Consider the following 17,142-nt stretch of genomic DNA (forward strand, 5'->3'; position numbering starts at 1 on the left):
TCAAACTATACATAGTGGTATAAAATAAGGTCATATAGAGCTTTGCTACTCCTATTTTGAGTAGTACTTGTATGGTCCACAGAGCAGCAGCTATGGCATCACTTAGGGAGCTGTTAGAAAAGCAGAATCTGAGGCCCTACTCCACGCCTACTGAATCAGAGCACGTATTTTATAAGATCCTCAGGTGGTTCACATGCACATCACATTTTAATGGTTTTAATGAATTATATTTGAGATATAATAAACTGCACATATTTAAGGTGTCCAGCTTGGCTTTGTGTGGTAGCTCATGCCTATAATTCCACCATTCTGAGAGGCTGAGGTGAGAGGATTACTTGAGTCCAGGAGCTTGAGACCAGGCTAAGCAACATGGCAAAACCCCATCTCTACAAAAAAAAATTTTTTTAATTAGCCAGGCGTGATGGTGCACGCCTGTAGTTCCAACTGCTCAGGAAGGTTGAGGCAGGAGAATCGCTTGAACCCAGAAGGTCAAGGCTGCAGGGAGCCATGATCGCACCACTGCACACCAGCTTGGGTGACAGAGCAAGACCTTGTATCAAAATATAATCAAGTGCCCAACTTGATAAACTTTGATATGCGTATACATCCATAAAACTATCACCACAATCACAAACTGAATACATCTATCATCTCCAAAAACTTCCTTTTTTTTCTTGAGATGGAGTTTCTCTGTGAGGCCCAGGCTGGAGTGCAATGGCACAATCTTGGCTCACTGCAACCTCTGCTGCCCAGATTCAAGTGATTCTCCTGCCCCATCCTCTCATGTAGCTGGGACTAAAAGCTCACACCACCACACCCAGCTATATTTTTTTTTTTGTATTTTTAGTAGAGACGGGGTTTCACCATATTGGCCAGGCTGGTCTCGAACTCCCAACCTCAAGTGATCTGCTAACCTCAGCCTCCCAAAGTGCTGGGATTACAGGTGTGAGCCACCACACGTGGCCCAAAAGCTTCTTTATATCCTTTTCTAATCCCTCCTGCCTATTCCTCTCCACAACACCTAGGCAACCATAAATCTGTTTTCTGTCACTAAAGAGTAGTTTGAAATTTCCTAGAATTTTATATAAATAGAATCATAACATAGTATTTTGTGTCTCTCCACATTCATTCAGCATCGTTATGCTGAGATTCATCCGTGTGGCATATATCCACAGTTTATTCTCTTCTACTGTAGAGAAGTATTCCATTGTATGGATATACAAGTTGAGTATCCCTTATGTGAAATGCTTGGGACCAGCAGTGTTTCAGATCTCAGAGTTTTTCAGATTTGGAGCATTTGCATAAACACAGTGAGATATTTTGGGGATAGGACCCAAGTCTAAACACAAAATTCATTTATATTAATAGTTCATATACACCTTATACACATAGCCCAAAGGTAATTTCATACAATATTTTAAATAATTTTGTACATTAAACAAAGTTTGTGTTAAGAACTTATGAGTGGAATTTCCCACTTGTGGCATCATGTTGGCACTCAAAAAGTTTCCAATTTTAGAGTATTTCAGATTTTGGATTTTCAGATTAGGGATCTTAGCTTGTACTACAATTTGTTTACCTGCTCTCCTATAGATGGATATGTAGGTTGTTTCCTAAATTTTGAGAAGGAGTAATTCAAAGTATTTCAAATTAGGACAGAAATGATTGATAGAATCCTAGGGATAATTTTTTGTTTCTTAAAAGGTGATTCAGCCGGGTGTGGTGATGCATGCCTGTAATCCCAGCACTTTGGGAGGCTGAGGCGGGCGATCACTTGAGGTCAGGAGTTTGAGACCAGCCTGGCCAACATGGCAAAAACCCCGTCTCTACTAAAAGTACAAAAATTAGCCCACTCTGGCACACACCTGTAGTCCCAGCTACTTAGGTGGCTGAGGCAGGGGTATCACTTGAACCTGGGAGGCGGAGGTTGCAGCAAGCCAAGATCATGCCACTGCACTCTAGCCTAGATGACAGATGAGATTCTGTCTCAAAAAACAAAAAACAATTTTAAAAACCAGGTGATTCATAGCCAGATGTGGTAGCTGATGCCTGTAATCCCAGCACTTTGGAAGGCCAAGGTGGATAGATTACTTGAGGTCAGGAATTCAAGACCAGCCTGGCCAATTTGGCAAAACCCTGGTTCTACTAAAAATATAAAAATTAGCCAGGTGTGGTCATCTGTGCCTGTAATCCCAGCTACTTAGGAGGCTGGGGCAGGAGAATCGCTTGAACCTGTGAGGCAGAGGTTGCAGTGAGCCAAGATTGCACCACAGCAATCCAGGCTGGGTGACAGAGCAAGACTCTGTTAAAAAAAAAAAAAAAAGTGCTTCAAAAGGAAAAAAAGAAAAATAAAAAAGGTGATTCATTTCTGTAATTATTATATTTTTATAAAGATCCTTAAAGTATAAACATTTTCTTTCTTAAAGTAACAAAAAATTTGTCTTCATTTCTCTATTAGTAACACAAATCAAATAGTTCTGAAAAGAATCACATGTTGAGCTTCTATTGTGTTATGGTTTGAATGCCCTCTCCCCTTGAAATTCATGTTAAAACTTAATCCCCAGTGTGGCAGTCTTGAAAAGGGGTCTTTTAGAGGTACTTGGGTCATGAGGGTTCTGCCCTCATGAATAGATTAATCCACTCAGGGATTAATGAGTTAATGTATTAATGGGTTATCAAGAGAGTGGGACTGGTGGCTTTATAAGAAGGGCAAGAGAGACCTGAGCTAGCATACTCATCACCCTCACCATGTGATGCCCTGTGCAGCCTCAGGACTCTGCAGAGTTCTCATTAACAAGGAGGCCCTCACCAGATACAACTGCTCAGTCTTGGACTTCCCAGCCTCCAGAACTCTAAGAAATACATTCTTTTTCTTTATAAATTACCCAGTTTCAGGTGTTCTGTTATAAGCAACAGAAAATGGACTAAGGCATATTTATTAGTCCCCTTTCCCATAAACTTCCAAATTGTTCTTCCAAATGGCAGAAAGGACAGGGAGGAGGATGAGAAAGATGAATACGTATGAAAAAATACTGAAAGGTGTTTTGTATCTTTTTGAGAACAAATGGAACGTCTAAAATATAGCAATGGCTAAGGTATGCCAATGGTAGGATTTTTTTAATCAGTCAATCTGGAAGCATTTATTGAATATTTCTTGAGGTTCCTACATTGTATTAAATATTGTGGGATATTCAAATTATTATATGACATAATCCCTTTCCTCCTGAAACTTTATAGATGTAGTTATAGTAATCAGATCAACACACCAGAAAATTTACTAATTGGTTCTAAATTATAGATTGCTGACTTAATATGTAATAGTATTTGAGAAGCATGACAGGATGGGGAAGGAAGTACTGATGTGGGATCAGAAGCCAAGAGTTCTAATCTTCAGTGATAGTGGGTATGTCATTTGCCTCTCTGAGATTTGTTTCCTCACCTAGAAAATGTGCATCATAATTTCTGCTTTGCCTGCTTTGCAGGGCCATTTTGAAAACAAAACAAACTAAGTTATGTGAAAGTACCATGAAATCTTTAGGGTACTATACAAAATCAAGGGATTCTTGGTTAGGAGAGAAAGAAATCAAGAGGAGACTGAAGTGATTGCATTTGAAAGTATAATGTAGAGGCGAAGGCCCGAGGTTGAAGGTGAAGGAAAGGGATGAAATGAACCAAAGAGACACAAGTTAGGGATGGAGAGGGGAAAAATAAACCTTACAACAACCTCATGAGGTACAGATGAAGAAGGTGAGGCTTAGAGATCTTAAATAAATCAGCCAGGGACAGAAAACTAGTAATCGACCAAGCCAGGATATGAGTTCAGGATTGTCTGACCCCAGAGCTCTTACTCTTAAGCATTATGCTGTACTGCTGGATAAACAACAGAGACCAAAAAAAAACCCTGATTTCTGTATGTCTCAGTGAAGAGACAAAATCAACTATAACCAAGGGACATATTACAAATTATAGGAAAGAAGACTGATTAGGTTTGGGGGAGGGCTTTGGCAATTACTTGTATTGTACTTAAAACTTATTTTCAAAATGTAAATGCATTTTAGAATTTATTCTCATAATTACTCAAATAAATAAATATGGCAACTAGACTGTAGCACAGAATATTAGGTGAGTGGCCCAAAGTCATGCACCCACTAACAGTAAGATTGGTGCTGGAATTGAAATCCTGAAATTTTCAGGCTGTTGATCTACCACGCTGCAGTGATGGCCTGGAGAGATGGAGCCAGTGTTTTCTCTCTCCCAGGACTACAAAGTGCAGGCAAGACATGCCAACCTCACCAGGCCTCTTTCCTTCTTCCCCTTCTTTCTTCCACCTACCCATATGCTCACCCCTCTAAGCACACCAGGTTGTGGGGCTGCATTGCTGAAGGGGCTGCCACTCATTCGAAGCTCATCTAATGTGCCTGGTGACCAAGAAACATATAAAGTGCACCCTTCCTTTCTCAGTGCCATTATTCTACATGAATTTGAAGGGAAAGACTATAAAATTAAATTGTGAAAACCTTATTATATAAAGCTGTCTGAGCGTATTTTTTAGCATTCCAGATATGCTGTTAGTAACAATAATTCATTTATTTCATGTTCTGAACTGTCAGTTTATATCGGAAAATTATGGAAGAAATTTGAGTTGTATTATAATCTGTGGAAGAACTTCACATTTTTATTTTCCTGTAGCCCATTTTGTTTCCAAGTTTTGAGTTTTAGAAAAGGGAACCAATTTTTTTTTAAATAATCTAATGATTCCTTTGTATTACTAATTATTTATAATACCTTAGGGATTATTTTTACTTCTTTCTAGCCTAAACTTGAGAAGAAACGATATTTCCTCTTTGGGATGCTGTGTGGACTCTCCTTATTCAATTTAAATTTGGCTAACCTTCCTTTCCCACTGGCTCTGTATAAAAAACTTCTGAACCAAAAGCCATCACTGGAAGATTTAAAAGAACTCAGTCCTCGATTGGGGAAGTAAGTAAATATAACTATTTTCTTCAGGACTATATCTAGTAAGTCTCAGTTGTTTAGGCATAAATAATGTTACACACAGAGAGACAGGTACAGTCTTCAATTTCAATACTGTATGTTCTTGAGAGGAATTTGAATTTTAGCATGATTTATAATTGAGTAAACCTTCAACATGGAGAAAAGTTGGATGTTCCTCTAATTATTAACTAGTAGAAGAAACAGAGTTCTGACCTGGTCTCTTGACTTAATCCAGGTGGAAATAGTTGCTTCGGAGAGCACAATATACATGTGTGTCATCACATATATATATGTATGGCTATATAAGGGTGTGTGTCTGTGTGTGTGTGCCTCTGTGTGTGTGTGTGTGTGTGTGTAAGTCTAATCAAAAAATGAAAATATGCTCACCCTCCTAGTAATTGAGGGAATAAATAAAAATGAAATGTCATTTTTCTACTTACAGATTGACACTTGTTAAAAAGTTTTGCTTAGTGTTGGCAGAAAATTGGGAGAAAGGACTCCCTTCATGTGTACTGTTAGTGGGAGAATACATTGGCTAGATATGTGCTAGAGCAGAGTTTCTCAGCCTTGGCAATATTGACTTTCTGGTCTATTTAATTCTTCATTGTGGGAGACTGTCCTGGGCATTGAGGGATGTTTAGCAGCATTTGGGGTCATACCCACCGGATGCCAGTAGCAACCTTCCCTCCAAGTGTGACAACCAAAGAAGTCTCCAGACTTTGCCGAATGGCCCCAGGGGACAAAGTCATCCCTGGTTCAGAATCATTGTCTAGAGGAAATAGCTCCTTTTTGTTATTTCCGCCAAGATGTAGCAGTGTCTATGTGATAACAGTGGTCCAACAAATGAAACTATAAATAGAGGTAAACTCTAGGGAAAGGGAGTGAGAAGGTGGAGGATAGGAAATTTATATTACATTTTATACATTCCTCTATTGTTCACAATTTTTTCCATTGAAAATTTATTACTTGTGAAACTTTATAAGATCAATAAATATAGTTTTTAAAACCAAAATTTGCATTAGGAGTTTGCAAGAAGTTCTAAATGATGATGCTGATGACATTGGAGACACGCTTTGCCTAAGCTTTTCTGTGAGTACTAATGAAAGCCAGATTATAGTTTAGCTTTAATCTGTTTCTAAAATATAATTTTTATTATAGTATCTTAAATATGGAATCTCTTTTTTATTGTGGTAGAGTCTCACTCTGTCACCCAGACTGGAATGCAATGGTGCAATCTCGGCTCACTGCCACCTCCACCTTCTGGGTTCAAGTGATTTTCCTGTCTCAGACTCCTGAGTAGTTGGGACTAGACATGCAACACCATACCTGGCTAATTTTTGTATTCTTCTTAGAGACTGGGTTTTGCCAGGTTGGCCAGGCTGGTCTCTAACTCCTGGCCTCAAGTGATCCACCCGTCTCAGCCTCCCAAAGTTCTGGGATTACAGGGATGAACTGCTGTGCCTGGACCCTGGGATCTCTTTTTTGAAAGACATTTTACTTCTGTACCACAAGACTCCCCTTTTTTTCTTCTCATTCGATACCTTCTGTCTCTATACTCTCAAATAAAGTGAAGCTATGGTGATTATTCAACTAGTGTAAATAATGTAACAACTAAATAATTTAGGCATGAAAGCAATGTACTAGTGTAGGATTTTTTACTTTCACATGTATTGAAAAGGTTGAACCACGTAAAAAATTATTTAGCTCCAAGTTATTTTCAATTCTATAGGGGAAAATATATTGGCAATAATGATATTATGGGTGGTTGATTATTCAGACTTACTCTGGTGTTTGGTACCTGAATACATTTTGGTTACAGATACATTGGGACCAAAATGATGTTGACTTAATTCCAAATGGGATCTCTATACCTGTGGACCAAACCAACAAGTAAGTTTTGACAGCTAGAATATCTGTTTTGAATATACTGTACATAAAATGTTGTATCACTCTACTTTAAAATTGTATTTTACTGGGCACAATGGTTCACACCCATAATACCAGCACTTTGGGAGGCCAAGGCGAGTGGATCACTTGAGGCCAGGAGTTCAAGACCAGCCTGGCCAACATGGCCTGTCTCTACTACAAAAATTAGCCAGGGGTGGGGGAACATGCCTGTAGTCCAAGCTACTCAGGAGGCTGAGGATTGCTTGAACCCAGGAGGCAGAGGTTGCAGTGAGCCAGGATTGTACAACTGCACTCCAGCCTGGGCAACAGAACGAGACTCGGTCTCAAAAAAAAAAAAAAAAAAAAAAAGGGTTTTCACTTCTCAGATGATTTAATTTTAGCTCCTAACCTTTTAGAAAAATAGAAGCTTTTAAAATAAAAGGAGAAAGGATTCAGGGTTCAATATTTTTTCTTTGTGGCTCTTTTTACTATTTATTCATTTAACAGATATTTTTGAGTCCTTATTCTGTACCAGACTCTATTATAGGTGCTGGAGATACAGTAGTCAAAAAGACAGACAAACTTTAGAGCTTAAATTCCAGTGGGGCAGAAAGACAATACACAAATGAATAATTCTTATTTTTAATAGAGATGGAATCTTGCCATGCTGCCCAGGCTGGTCTTGAATTCCTGAGCTCAGGCAGTCCTCACACCTCAGCCTCCCAGAGTACTAGGATTACAAGTGTGAGCCACCACACCTGGCCACAAATGAATTATTATGTAATATATAGTGTTAGATAAGGATGAGCACTCTGAAGAAAATTAAAACCAATTAAGAAACTAGGGAGTTCCAGGTGGTGGTATGCTGGAGCTCACTAGTACCAGCTTGTAAGAGCTGATTGCTAAATTTTCAAAAATGTTAAGAGTTTATTAAAGTATTAGTAGCTGAAAATCAGCCATGGTGGGAATATTTACACCACAGAAATTGACCAATGCTGCAAATGTGTGTTCTCTCCCTCTCGCTCCTTTTCAGAGAGCTGGTTGTTAGACATTTACCAGCACACCACTGGTTACAGGGGAAGGCAGACAAGAGTTGATTTAGATAGGCTAGTCCACAAAGGCTGCCCAAAGTATGGGAGACAATCATGTCTCTGATGGAAATGCCTCCAGTAGCAACCCTGCCATTAGGAAATGAATCATTTAGTGGAAATGGCATCCTGTAATGTAAGACAGACCTAGGAGAAACCATTTTCACAAAGTGACATATGTTGTGAGAGGGAACAAGCAGAAGATCAGAAGGATCAACCCTGAGAAAGTCCTATTTATATTGAAATCTAATGGATGGTAGAAGTTACCAGGTAAAGAAGAAATGCTGCATTTTGTGGCCTAACTACAAAAGAGCGACAAGACCTGTGAACTAAAGGTCAGTATGACCAGAGATGAAAATGGGAGTGGGAGCCGGGCACCATGGTGCATACCTGTAGTCTCACCTACTCAGAAGGCTGTGGCAGGAGGATCGTTTGAGGCCAGGAGTCCAAGTCCAGCATGGGCAACATAGGGAGACCCTAACTCTTAAAAAAAAAATAAAAATAAGAAAGAAAATGGAAGTGGGAAGAGGCTGCTTGCTGAAACTGGCAAAGTCAGATCACTAAGGGAGGAGGTTGGCTTGGGAAGGCCTGTTGATCCCTGCTAAGACAGTTTGGAATTTACCCCAAGGCCAATGGGAAGCCTTTGAAAGACTTTAAGCAAGAGAATGACATATTCAGATTAATGTTTTTAAAAAATCCTCCTGACTGCAGTCAGGAAAGTCAGCCAAATGTTGTAAACCTTCTGATTATATTTTCTAAATTTCTTTCTTCTAGCTGACCAGTTTTTGGTCACAACACAACATCCTTGTGCTATGTAGAAGTAATTTACTTTTCCTTTTCAATAGAAATGGTAAAAGGAACAGAGTATAGAATATTTTAGTCATTGGCCTTTTTTTCTTTCTTTTTTTTTCTTTTTTGGCTTCCCTCAAGGAAAGACTACGTTTCTAAGTATATTGATTACATTTTCAATGTCTCTGTAAAGGCAGTTTATGAGGAATTTCAGAGAGGATTTTATAGAGTCTGTGAGAAGGAGATACTTAGACATTTCTACCCTGAAGAACTAATGACAGCAGTCATTGGAAATACTGATTATGACTGGAAACAATTTGAACAGGTAGGTGATACCTAAAGTGCCCCAATTTTTTCAAAACAAATTCTGTATATTCCACCCCCCCAAGTCATTTTTCTCTTTTTCTTAAGAATTCAAAGTATGAGCATGGATACCAAAAATCACATCCTACTATACGGTTGTTTTGGAAGGCTTTTCACAAACTAACCTTGGATGAAAAGAAAAAATTTCTCAGTAAGTACTGTGGCAATAGATGGACACATAATTATATATCTTTTAAAAAGGTAGAGTCTTGTTTAGGATGAAGCCACTGAAGTGGCCTCATTGTCTGGGGTGACACCCAAGGTTCTTTGTCTCACAGCCATAGAGATCAAGGACATGGACACACACAAAGGGTGAGGGAAACTTAATAGGCGAAAAAAAGACAATAGCTCTCTGCTACAGAGAGGGGTCCCAGAAAAATGAGTTGCTGATCCGTGGTGAAATGCAGGGGTTTTATAGATTAGCTAGTGAGGAGGCAGTGTCTGATCTACATATGGCATAAAAAACCAGTTAGGACCAGGTGTACCATCTGCATGGGGCATGAATCTCTGGCAGCCCCTACCCCAATCTTTTATCATGCAGGTGGGTAGCTACTCCATGATGCTTATTTCTTTCTTACTGTGCATGTGCTAAAAAAGAGGGGAGGTGGAACCCCCATGGTGGACATGCCTGGCCCTAGGTAGCCTTTCTATTATTGGTGGAGCTGCTGGTATCCTCCTGTGCAAGCTTTCCGCTTTTTTTTTTTTTTTTTTTTTTGAGATGGAGTCTCACTCTGTTGCCTAGGCTGGAATGCAGTGGTATGACCTTGGCTCATTGCAACCTCCACCTCCCAGGTTCAGCGATTCTCCTGCCTCAGCCTCCCCAGTAGCTGGGATTACAGGCATGTGTTGCCATGCCTAGCTATTGTTTTGTATTTTTAGTAGACATGGGGTTTCACTATGTTGGCCAGGCTGGTCTTGAACTCCTGACCTCAAGTGATCCACCCACCTTGGCCTCCCAAAGTATTGGGATTACAGGCATGTGCCACCACACCCGGCCCCAGCTTTCTTATCTATGTTTGCAGCCCAGTATTCCAGGGTGCTCTTTGTTAGAAAAGAAGTGATTTCCTGGACTACTTTTTGTTAGAAGGGGAGTTCTTCTGAGGACTCTTTTGCCCTCACTATCTGCCTAAAATAATTTCTTCCTATCTCTGTATCACCATTCTTGCTGGTAGGTCACATGTATTAGTAGTGGCAGAGCAAGGATGAGAACCCAGGCTCCCTACCTTCTAGACCAGCATTCTTTCCTTTACTCAAGCCTGTTTCTTTTTTCTTTTTTTAATAGAGATTTGCTACTTTACTACTTTTTCTACACTGACTCTTTTTCTGCACCTTCCTTGCTCACTTTAGCTGGCTTCTAAGCCTTTTATCTCATGTTCCTATCTTCATCTAATTATCTAAGTCCTATGATGTTAAAATGATGCAAACTATATATTTTATAATAATATATCATTTAGAAATAATAATAACAGCAATGACAACTGATAATAACAGCAGCAGCAGCAGTATTTCCTGTGTGCTTATTCTGTGCCAGGCACTATGTTGACTGCTTTGTATCTATTACCTACTTTTTTCCTAATAGCAACCCTACGAGGTGGGTACTATTCTTTTTTTACCATTTCAGAATGAGGAAAAAGAGGCTTGGAGCATTTAGTAGCTTTTCCATGTTCAGACAGCTGTTAAGTATGAGAACCTGAATAGAATCCATCAGGCTGACTCCAAAGCCCAGGCTCTTGACCACTAAGCTCTGTGGCCTCATGGTCTAAGAAGTTCTCTTGGTGGGAACCCTAAGGTTTTTCTAGGGCAGACTTAATGACTTCTCTCACCATCTTATCCCATTCGTCAGTTCTTCCTGAATTACACATCTTTCTTCTTGCTATTTTTGTTGCTACTAAGGATGTTGGAGGACAATTCCAATTTGTCCATGGATCCAACCTATTTCTCTATTAGCCCAAGCTGCCTTTCTAATCTTCTCTCTTAATGGGAAACTTTTGATTCAGCCCAATGTTCAGCTGTCGGTACATCCTGTGAGTTCACTTCTTCCCACCTCTGGCTTTCTCCTGGGCTTTGTCCCCTGCCTTGAAAGCTCACCCAACTCCTCTCTTGAGAACTAGCCAGGTGTGGCCTGTGTGAAGTCTCCCTGACCACCCAGCCTGGTGTCTCTCTCCCTGCTGAATCCTTTAGGCTCCGAATCTCATTCTTCCTAGATGAGCTAAATAAACTTCCTTCTTGCTATTGTCTATTCATGCATACAATTTCCCCCCAACTACACCATTAACTCATTGAGGACAAAGACCAAATGTCATGATTTTTCTACACTCAACATGGCCTAGGACAGTTCTCTCTGCCTAAGGACATTCAATAAATATTTATTAAATAAAGTGATTAACTTCCTCCTTTTTATTATGTTTTACTCTTTCTATAAAATATCTTAACCAAATTTTATTCCTTTCTAGTTTTTCTTACAGGACGTGATAGGCTGCATGTAAGAGGCATACAGGAAATAGAAATAGTATTTCGCTGCCCTGAAACTTTCAGTGAAAGAGATCACCTAAGATCAATAACTTGTCATAATATTCTGGACCTCCCTAAGTATTCTACAATGGAAAGAATGGAGGAAGCACTTCAAGTAGCCATCAACAACAACAGAGGATTTGTTTCACCCATGCTCATGCTCACACAGTCATAATCACCTCCAAGAGTCTCAGAGTTGGCTTTTTCACACTTGGATCCTTCTGTTCTTCCTTACACCTAAATAATACAAGAGGTTAATAAATAGTGGTTAAAAGTAGTTGAGGGAGAGGTTAGGGGAATGGGGAGATGATGATGATGGTCAAAGGGCACAAAATCTCACACAAGACTGAGGCAGGACAATAGGGCCCAGAGATAGGGATCTAAGGATGATTTGGACAGATTCCCTGAAGCTGAAGAGTCTGAATGCTGCCCTGTGATTGGTTCATTCCAGGACCTTCATTTGCATAAGGCATCAAACCACATCAGTCTCTGACTGGCCATGGGCCAAACCTGCACTCTGGCCAATGACTGGTTAATTCCAGGACCTTCATTTGCATAAGGAGCCAAACCACACCAGTCTTGGGTTGGCCATGGGCCGATTCACCTCGGTCTCCAATTGGTTGTGAGCCAGTCTTTAATTTACATAGGGTGTAATCATCAAGAAACCTCTACAGGGTACTTAAGCCCCAGAAGATTTTGCTACAAGGGTTCTTCAGCCACTTGCTGGAGCCCACTCCCACCCTGTGACATGTACTTTCACTTTTGCTCCTTCACCGCCTTGTGCTCCAATAAATCCACTCCTTCACCACTTGTTCGTGCATGTCATTCAATTCTTTGTTCAACACACCAAGAACCTTGTAAACCTCACTATTGGAACCCTTAACCCAGTAACATATTTTGGTGAGCCAGCCATGAGGCAAGTCCAAATTTGGGGATTTATTTTCTTTCACTCTATCGAGATTCCATTTGTGGCCACAGGCTGGAACTAAACTTCATATGGGACTCTCTCTGTCTTTCCCCTTCTCTTTCTTTCCCTTTTCCAACTTGGAACCCTTGGCAGATAGCATTCTAAGCACAGAGACAACTGCAGGTCTCTTGCCAGGGCCACTCTCTGGTGAGACTCAAAGGTTTCTGTGTGTAAGCACCTAACCATCATCACCTGCTTCGGGTGCAGAACTGAATCCTTTTCTTTTTAGTCCTTCAGCAGCCATTTCCTAGTAGCTCCTCGGTAATTGAGGGCTACTGGCCAGTGCCACTCCCTGGTGTTGCCTGAAAGCCAAAGAGCAAATGGGGATAGCTGCTTGGCCTGGAAGGGGGAAGGATTCTTTTCTATCTTTCCTGATTATAGTTCCCGAGCCCTACGTGTGACACAATTGGCAGTGGCAACTTGTCCAGGGCGAATTCATACACATTTCAGGTGGCTTTAACCCTTCTTTTCTTATGCTAAAATTCCCATGTGGAGTCAGCTTGTCAGGGAATACAACAAATAGGGGCACAAGATAAATCCCTGCTGCCATGAGGTCCATGTTTGTGCAACTATAATATTATATTTATTTGCTGCTTATGTTGGGATAACATGTTTAGACCAATTAGAGATGTCCCCCAAACCCAAAGGACCAGGGCAATAGGCAAGTGACTATGGAGGCCCCGAGGGCTAACATTAGCCCAAAAGTTAGGACCAACCACTTGAATAGGGAAAGTACCTTGTTTCTTTTGTAAGGGACTAGATCAATATCATTTTAGTTTAGTAGATCTGGTGCTAAGGGAAGACTCCAGGTGGAGACTCTTGGATCATTGTATAAATTGCACAGCAGATCCATGGGGAAATCTCTGCGCCTGGTTAATCTGGTACAGTCAGAGAGCACTATGCTCCCTTATTGAGAGGCCAGTCTCTAACAAGTTTTTTTTTTTTTTTTTTGACTACTAGGAGAAGCACAGCCTGGCTTTTGTTAATGTACTTTGGGCCCAATTAGTTAACTTTTTTTTTCCCTTTTTTTTTTTTTAAATCAATAAAATCATTGGAATGAGCTCTCTCTTTCTTACTTTCTTCTTTTTTTAAAAAAAGGAAGAAAGAAAGAGAGAAAAAAAAGAGTGAAGGAGAGGAAGAAAAAGGAAGAGAAAGAGGGCGAGAGAATGGGAGTATTGCTTTATTGCCCAGGCTAGAATGCAGTCTAAAAATGGGAATTGAAAACCTTTTATGCCAATAATTGTGCTTAATAATGGAGACAGGAAGGAATAAGGGAAGAAAATAACAAACAAGCAGCCAACCAATATTTCATTTAAACCTATAAAATGCAATGCAATTACTGATAAGTGATTTACTTCCAATTATGTAGTCACTTTTGGAATAGGTGTGATATGGTACTGTTAAGAATATATGTTTTATGTATTTGAAGTGGAGAGTTCTATAAATGTTTATTAAGTTTATTTGTTCCAGGTCTGAATTCAAGTCCTGGATATCCTTGTTAATTTTCTGTCTCGTTGATCTGTCTAATATTGACAATGTGATGTTACAGTCTCCCACTATTATTGTGTGGGAGTCTAAGTCTCTTTATAAGTCATTAAGAACTTGTCTTATGTATCTGGGTGCTCCTGTATTGGGTGCATATATATTTAGGATCGTTAGCTCTTCTTGTTGCATTGATCCTTTTACCATTATGTAATGTCCTTCTTTGCCTCTTTTGATCTTTGTTGCTCTAAAGTCTATCTTATCAGAGGCAAGAATTGCAACTCCTGCTTGTTATTCATTTATTTATTTTTACTCTTCATTTGGTTGGTAAATCTTCCTCCATCCCTTTGTTTTGAGTCTTTGTGTATTGTTGCATGTGAGATGGGTCTGGATGCAGCATACTGATGGGTTTTGGCTTTTTCCTGTCTGTATCTTTTGATTGGGGGATGTAGTCGATTTAAATTTAGGATTAATAGTAACATATGTGAGTTTAATATTGCCATTTGATGCTAGCTGGCTGTTTTGCCGATTAGTTGACATAAATTCTTCATTATGTTAATGCTCCTTACTTTTTTATATATTTTTGGAAAGGCTGATACTGGTTGTTCCTTTATATGTATAGTGTTTCTTTCAGAAGCTCTTGTAAAGCAGGCCTGGTGGTGGTGAAATCTCTAAGTATTTGCTTGTTCGCAAAAGATTTTATTTTTCCTTCGCTTGTGAAGCTTAGTTTGGCTGGATATGAATCTAACAAGTTTAAATTAGGCAGTCTGCCATCCCTTGCCCTTCAAACTATAGTTACTACAATGGTTAAGGAAACTACTTGGAAAGAAACTATTGTGGCCAGCTATAGGATGCCAAAAGCCAAGAACTGCATCTAAGAATGAAGGGAATCGTACTAGGCCATCGTCTATGGAGGGAAACCATTAAAAGTGGCACTGGTGCCCACCTAAGGTCAGAGATGTCTGACACTCTAAGACTGTACCCCAAAGGGGGACTCCAATCCTAGGCTACAACTCTCTGAAGGGGAAGCCCCTAGATGGAGGTTCTGAGGTCCAGCATTAAACGCTTCTTAGGATATTTTCTCTCTTACAGAAAACAATAGGAAATACTCCATCCATACGACCTGACTCCCTACTCAGCTGCATCCTCAATAATTAGAACCAATTTGACTCTGACAATCTAAGAAGGAAACACTTGTTTTTTTTTAATGTAATACCGTTTGGCCCCAGTATCCTCTAGATAGCCAGGAGCAATGGCCAGTCAATGTGTGTCTCGGTCATGATACTATCCTGCAATTAGTCTTATTTTGCAAAAGGCAGGGTAAATGGTCAGAAATACCATGTTTAAGTCTTTATGGCTCTGTATCAAAACCCTTCAATTTGTAAGGCTTTCAAAACTTGCCCTCAAAAAGAAAAATTCCTAAAGTAGAACCAGATGTTATAGATGACCCCTTTCTGCAAGGGCCCCTCATTTCTGAGGGGGAACTGCAACCACCTCCATACAACCCCTTGAAAGTGCTCCTGAGGATCAAACCCAGGAACAGGAGGCAGGAGCTCCACTAAATTCCCCATACACTTCCAGGGGAACACCTTATTCAATTCCCCGTCCAGCTCTATTTCCCCTAAGGGAAGTAGCAGGAGCTGAGGGGCTAATCTAAATGGAGGCCCCCTTCTCCAGAACTGATATACAACAACATAAGGATAAGTTAGGAATTTATTCTGAGAACCCCAGGAAATTTGCAGATGGATTCCAAACTTTAACCTTAGCCTTGTATCTCTCAGAAAGTTTATCCTGGCAACTTGTGGCAGTCCTCTGGAGAAAGAAGACATGTTTCAGGCTGCCTAACAGAAGCAGACAAATTGTTTGCCCAAAACCCAGAGGGCAATTACCTGGGCCCAGATACAGTCCCCATCACTGACCCTAATTGGAACTATAACAACCCTGTGGGAATGAACAACTAAGCCAAATTCCTTGAAGCTCACCTGGGAGGAATGAGAAAGGGAATGACTAAGGCAATAAATTAAGAAAAATTACACAGGGTAAGGAAAATATGTTTTATAGTAGGTTGGAAGAGGCTTTTAAAGATACACCAATTTGGACCCTTCTCTCCCAAAGGCAAAGTATTAATGGTACAGCATTTCATTAGCCAAGTTGCCCTGAACATTTGGCATAAAATCCAGAAGATACAAATGGGACCACAAACTAATCAAAATCAGCTTCTTGATACCACCTCCATGGTATATAACAATTGTGATCTGGAGGAAGTGGAAAGGGATACAGTAAAGAAAAACAGCCAAAATTTTGGCAACTGTCATTGGTGATGCCCTGAATGTCCAAAAGGCATCCAAGGGAAACCCAGAGTCACAAGGACAATGCCGGCAAAAGCTCTTGTTACAAGTGCAAGGAAAGTGGGCAATGGGCAAAGGACTGCACTAAGTCCCCACTGGGCCCATGCCACCAATGTGAGGGCACCAGTCACGATTCCAGGCACTGGAGAATTGACTGTCCCCAGTCCCACCGAGGGGCTCCATCAGTCAAAACTCTAGCAGTGCATAAGGAGAGATCAGATGGAGATTGACAGGGCCAGGGGACATCATTACCACCACTTAGGAACCCCCAGATAACTCTGGATGTCATGGGAACCCAAATTATCTTGCACACCAAGCAGCAGCTTTGCTCTTTTCTGGAAATGGCTGGATTCTGTAGAATATAAATCCCAAATTTCAGGCACATAGCAAAGCCCCTTTATGAGACAAGGGGACCTTAAGATGAGTCGATGGAATGAACCCTACAAATGAGGGAGGCTTTCACCAAGTTAAAATGGGCTCTCAGCTAGGATCCTGCATTAAGCATTCCAAACCTCACCAAGCCCTTCCTGTATGTAGCAGAAAAGAAAGGCATAGAAGTGGGAGAGCTGACTCAGAAGTTGAGAACTGAACCTAGGCCCATTGCACACTTTTCTTTGTTTTCAGATGGAGTCTTATTCTGTCTCCCAGGCTGGAATGCACTGGCACAATCTCGGTTCACTGCAACCTCCAGCTCCTGGATTCAAGTAATTCT

General features: G+C 40.4%; 1 protein-coding gene across 5 annotated transcripts in view; it reads left to right on the plus strand.

Annotated features, from left to right (window-relative positions):
• Positions 1-12,441, plus strand: part of HERC6 (HECT and RLD domain containing E3 ubiquitin protein ligase family member 6) — a 78,775-nt gene extending 66,334 nt beyond the window's left edge. For 2 of the 5 annotated variants that reach the window (XM_064369133.1, XM_012437683.3), the window contains exons 19-24: positions 4,814-4,980; positions 6,018-6,084; positions 6,815-6,885; positions 8,901-9,084; positions 9,171-9,273; positions 11,576-12,441. In XM_064369133.1, the coding sequence (XP_064225203.1) occupies positions 4,814-4,980; positions 6,018-6,084; positions 6,815-6,885; positions 8,901-9,084; positions 9,171-9,273; positions 11,576-11,808 (825 nt within the window). In that variant the 3' untranslated portion in view covers positions 11,809-12,441. Of the gene's footprint in view, positions 1-4,813; positions 4,981-6,017; positions 6,085-6,814; positions 6,886-8,900; positions 9,085-9,170; positions 9,274-11,575 lie in introns of those variants that run through there. The other 3 variants (XR_001104983.2, XM_012437685.3, XM_012437684.2) reach the window with 3 other exon arrangements.
• Positions 12,442-17,142: the final 4,701 nt, after the last annotated feature.

Source organism: Aotus nancymaae, unplaced genomic scaffold (assembly GCF_030222135.1).
Source record: "Aotus nancymaae isolate 86718 unplaced genomic scaffold, 86718_ANA_hifiasm-v0.15.2.pri h1tg000006l, whole genome shotgun sequence".
Lineage (NCBI taxonomy): Eukaryota > Metazoa > Chordata > Mammalia > Primates > Aotidae > Aotus > Aotus nancymaae.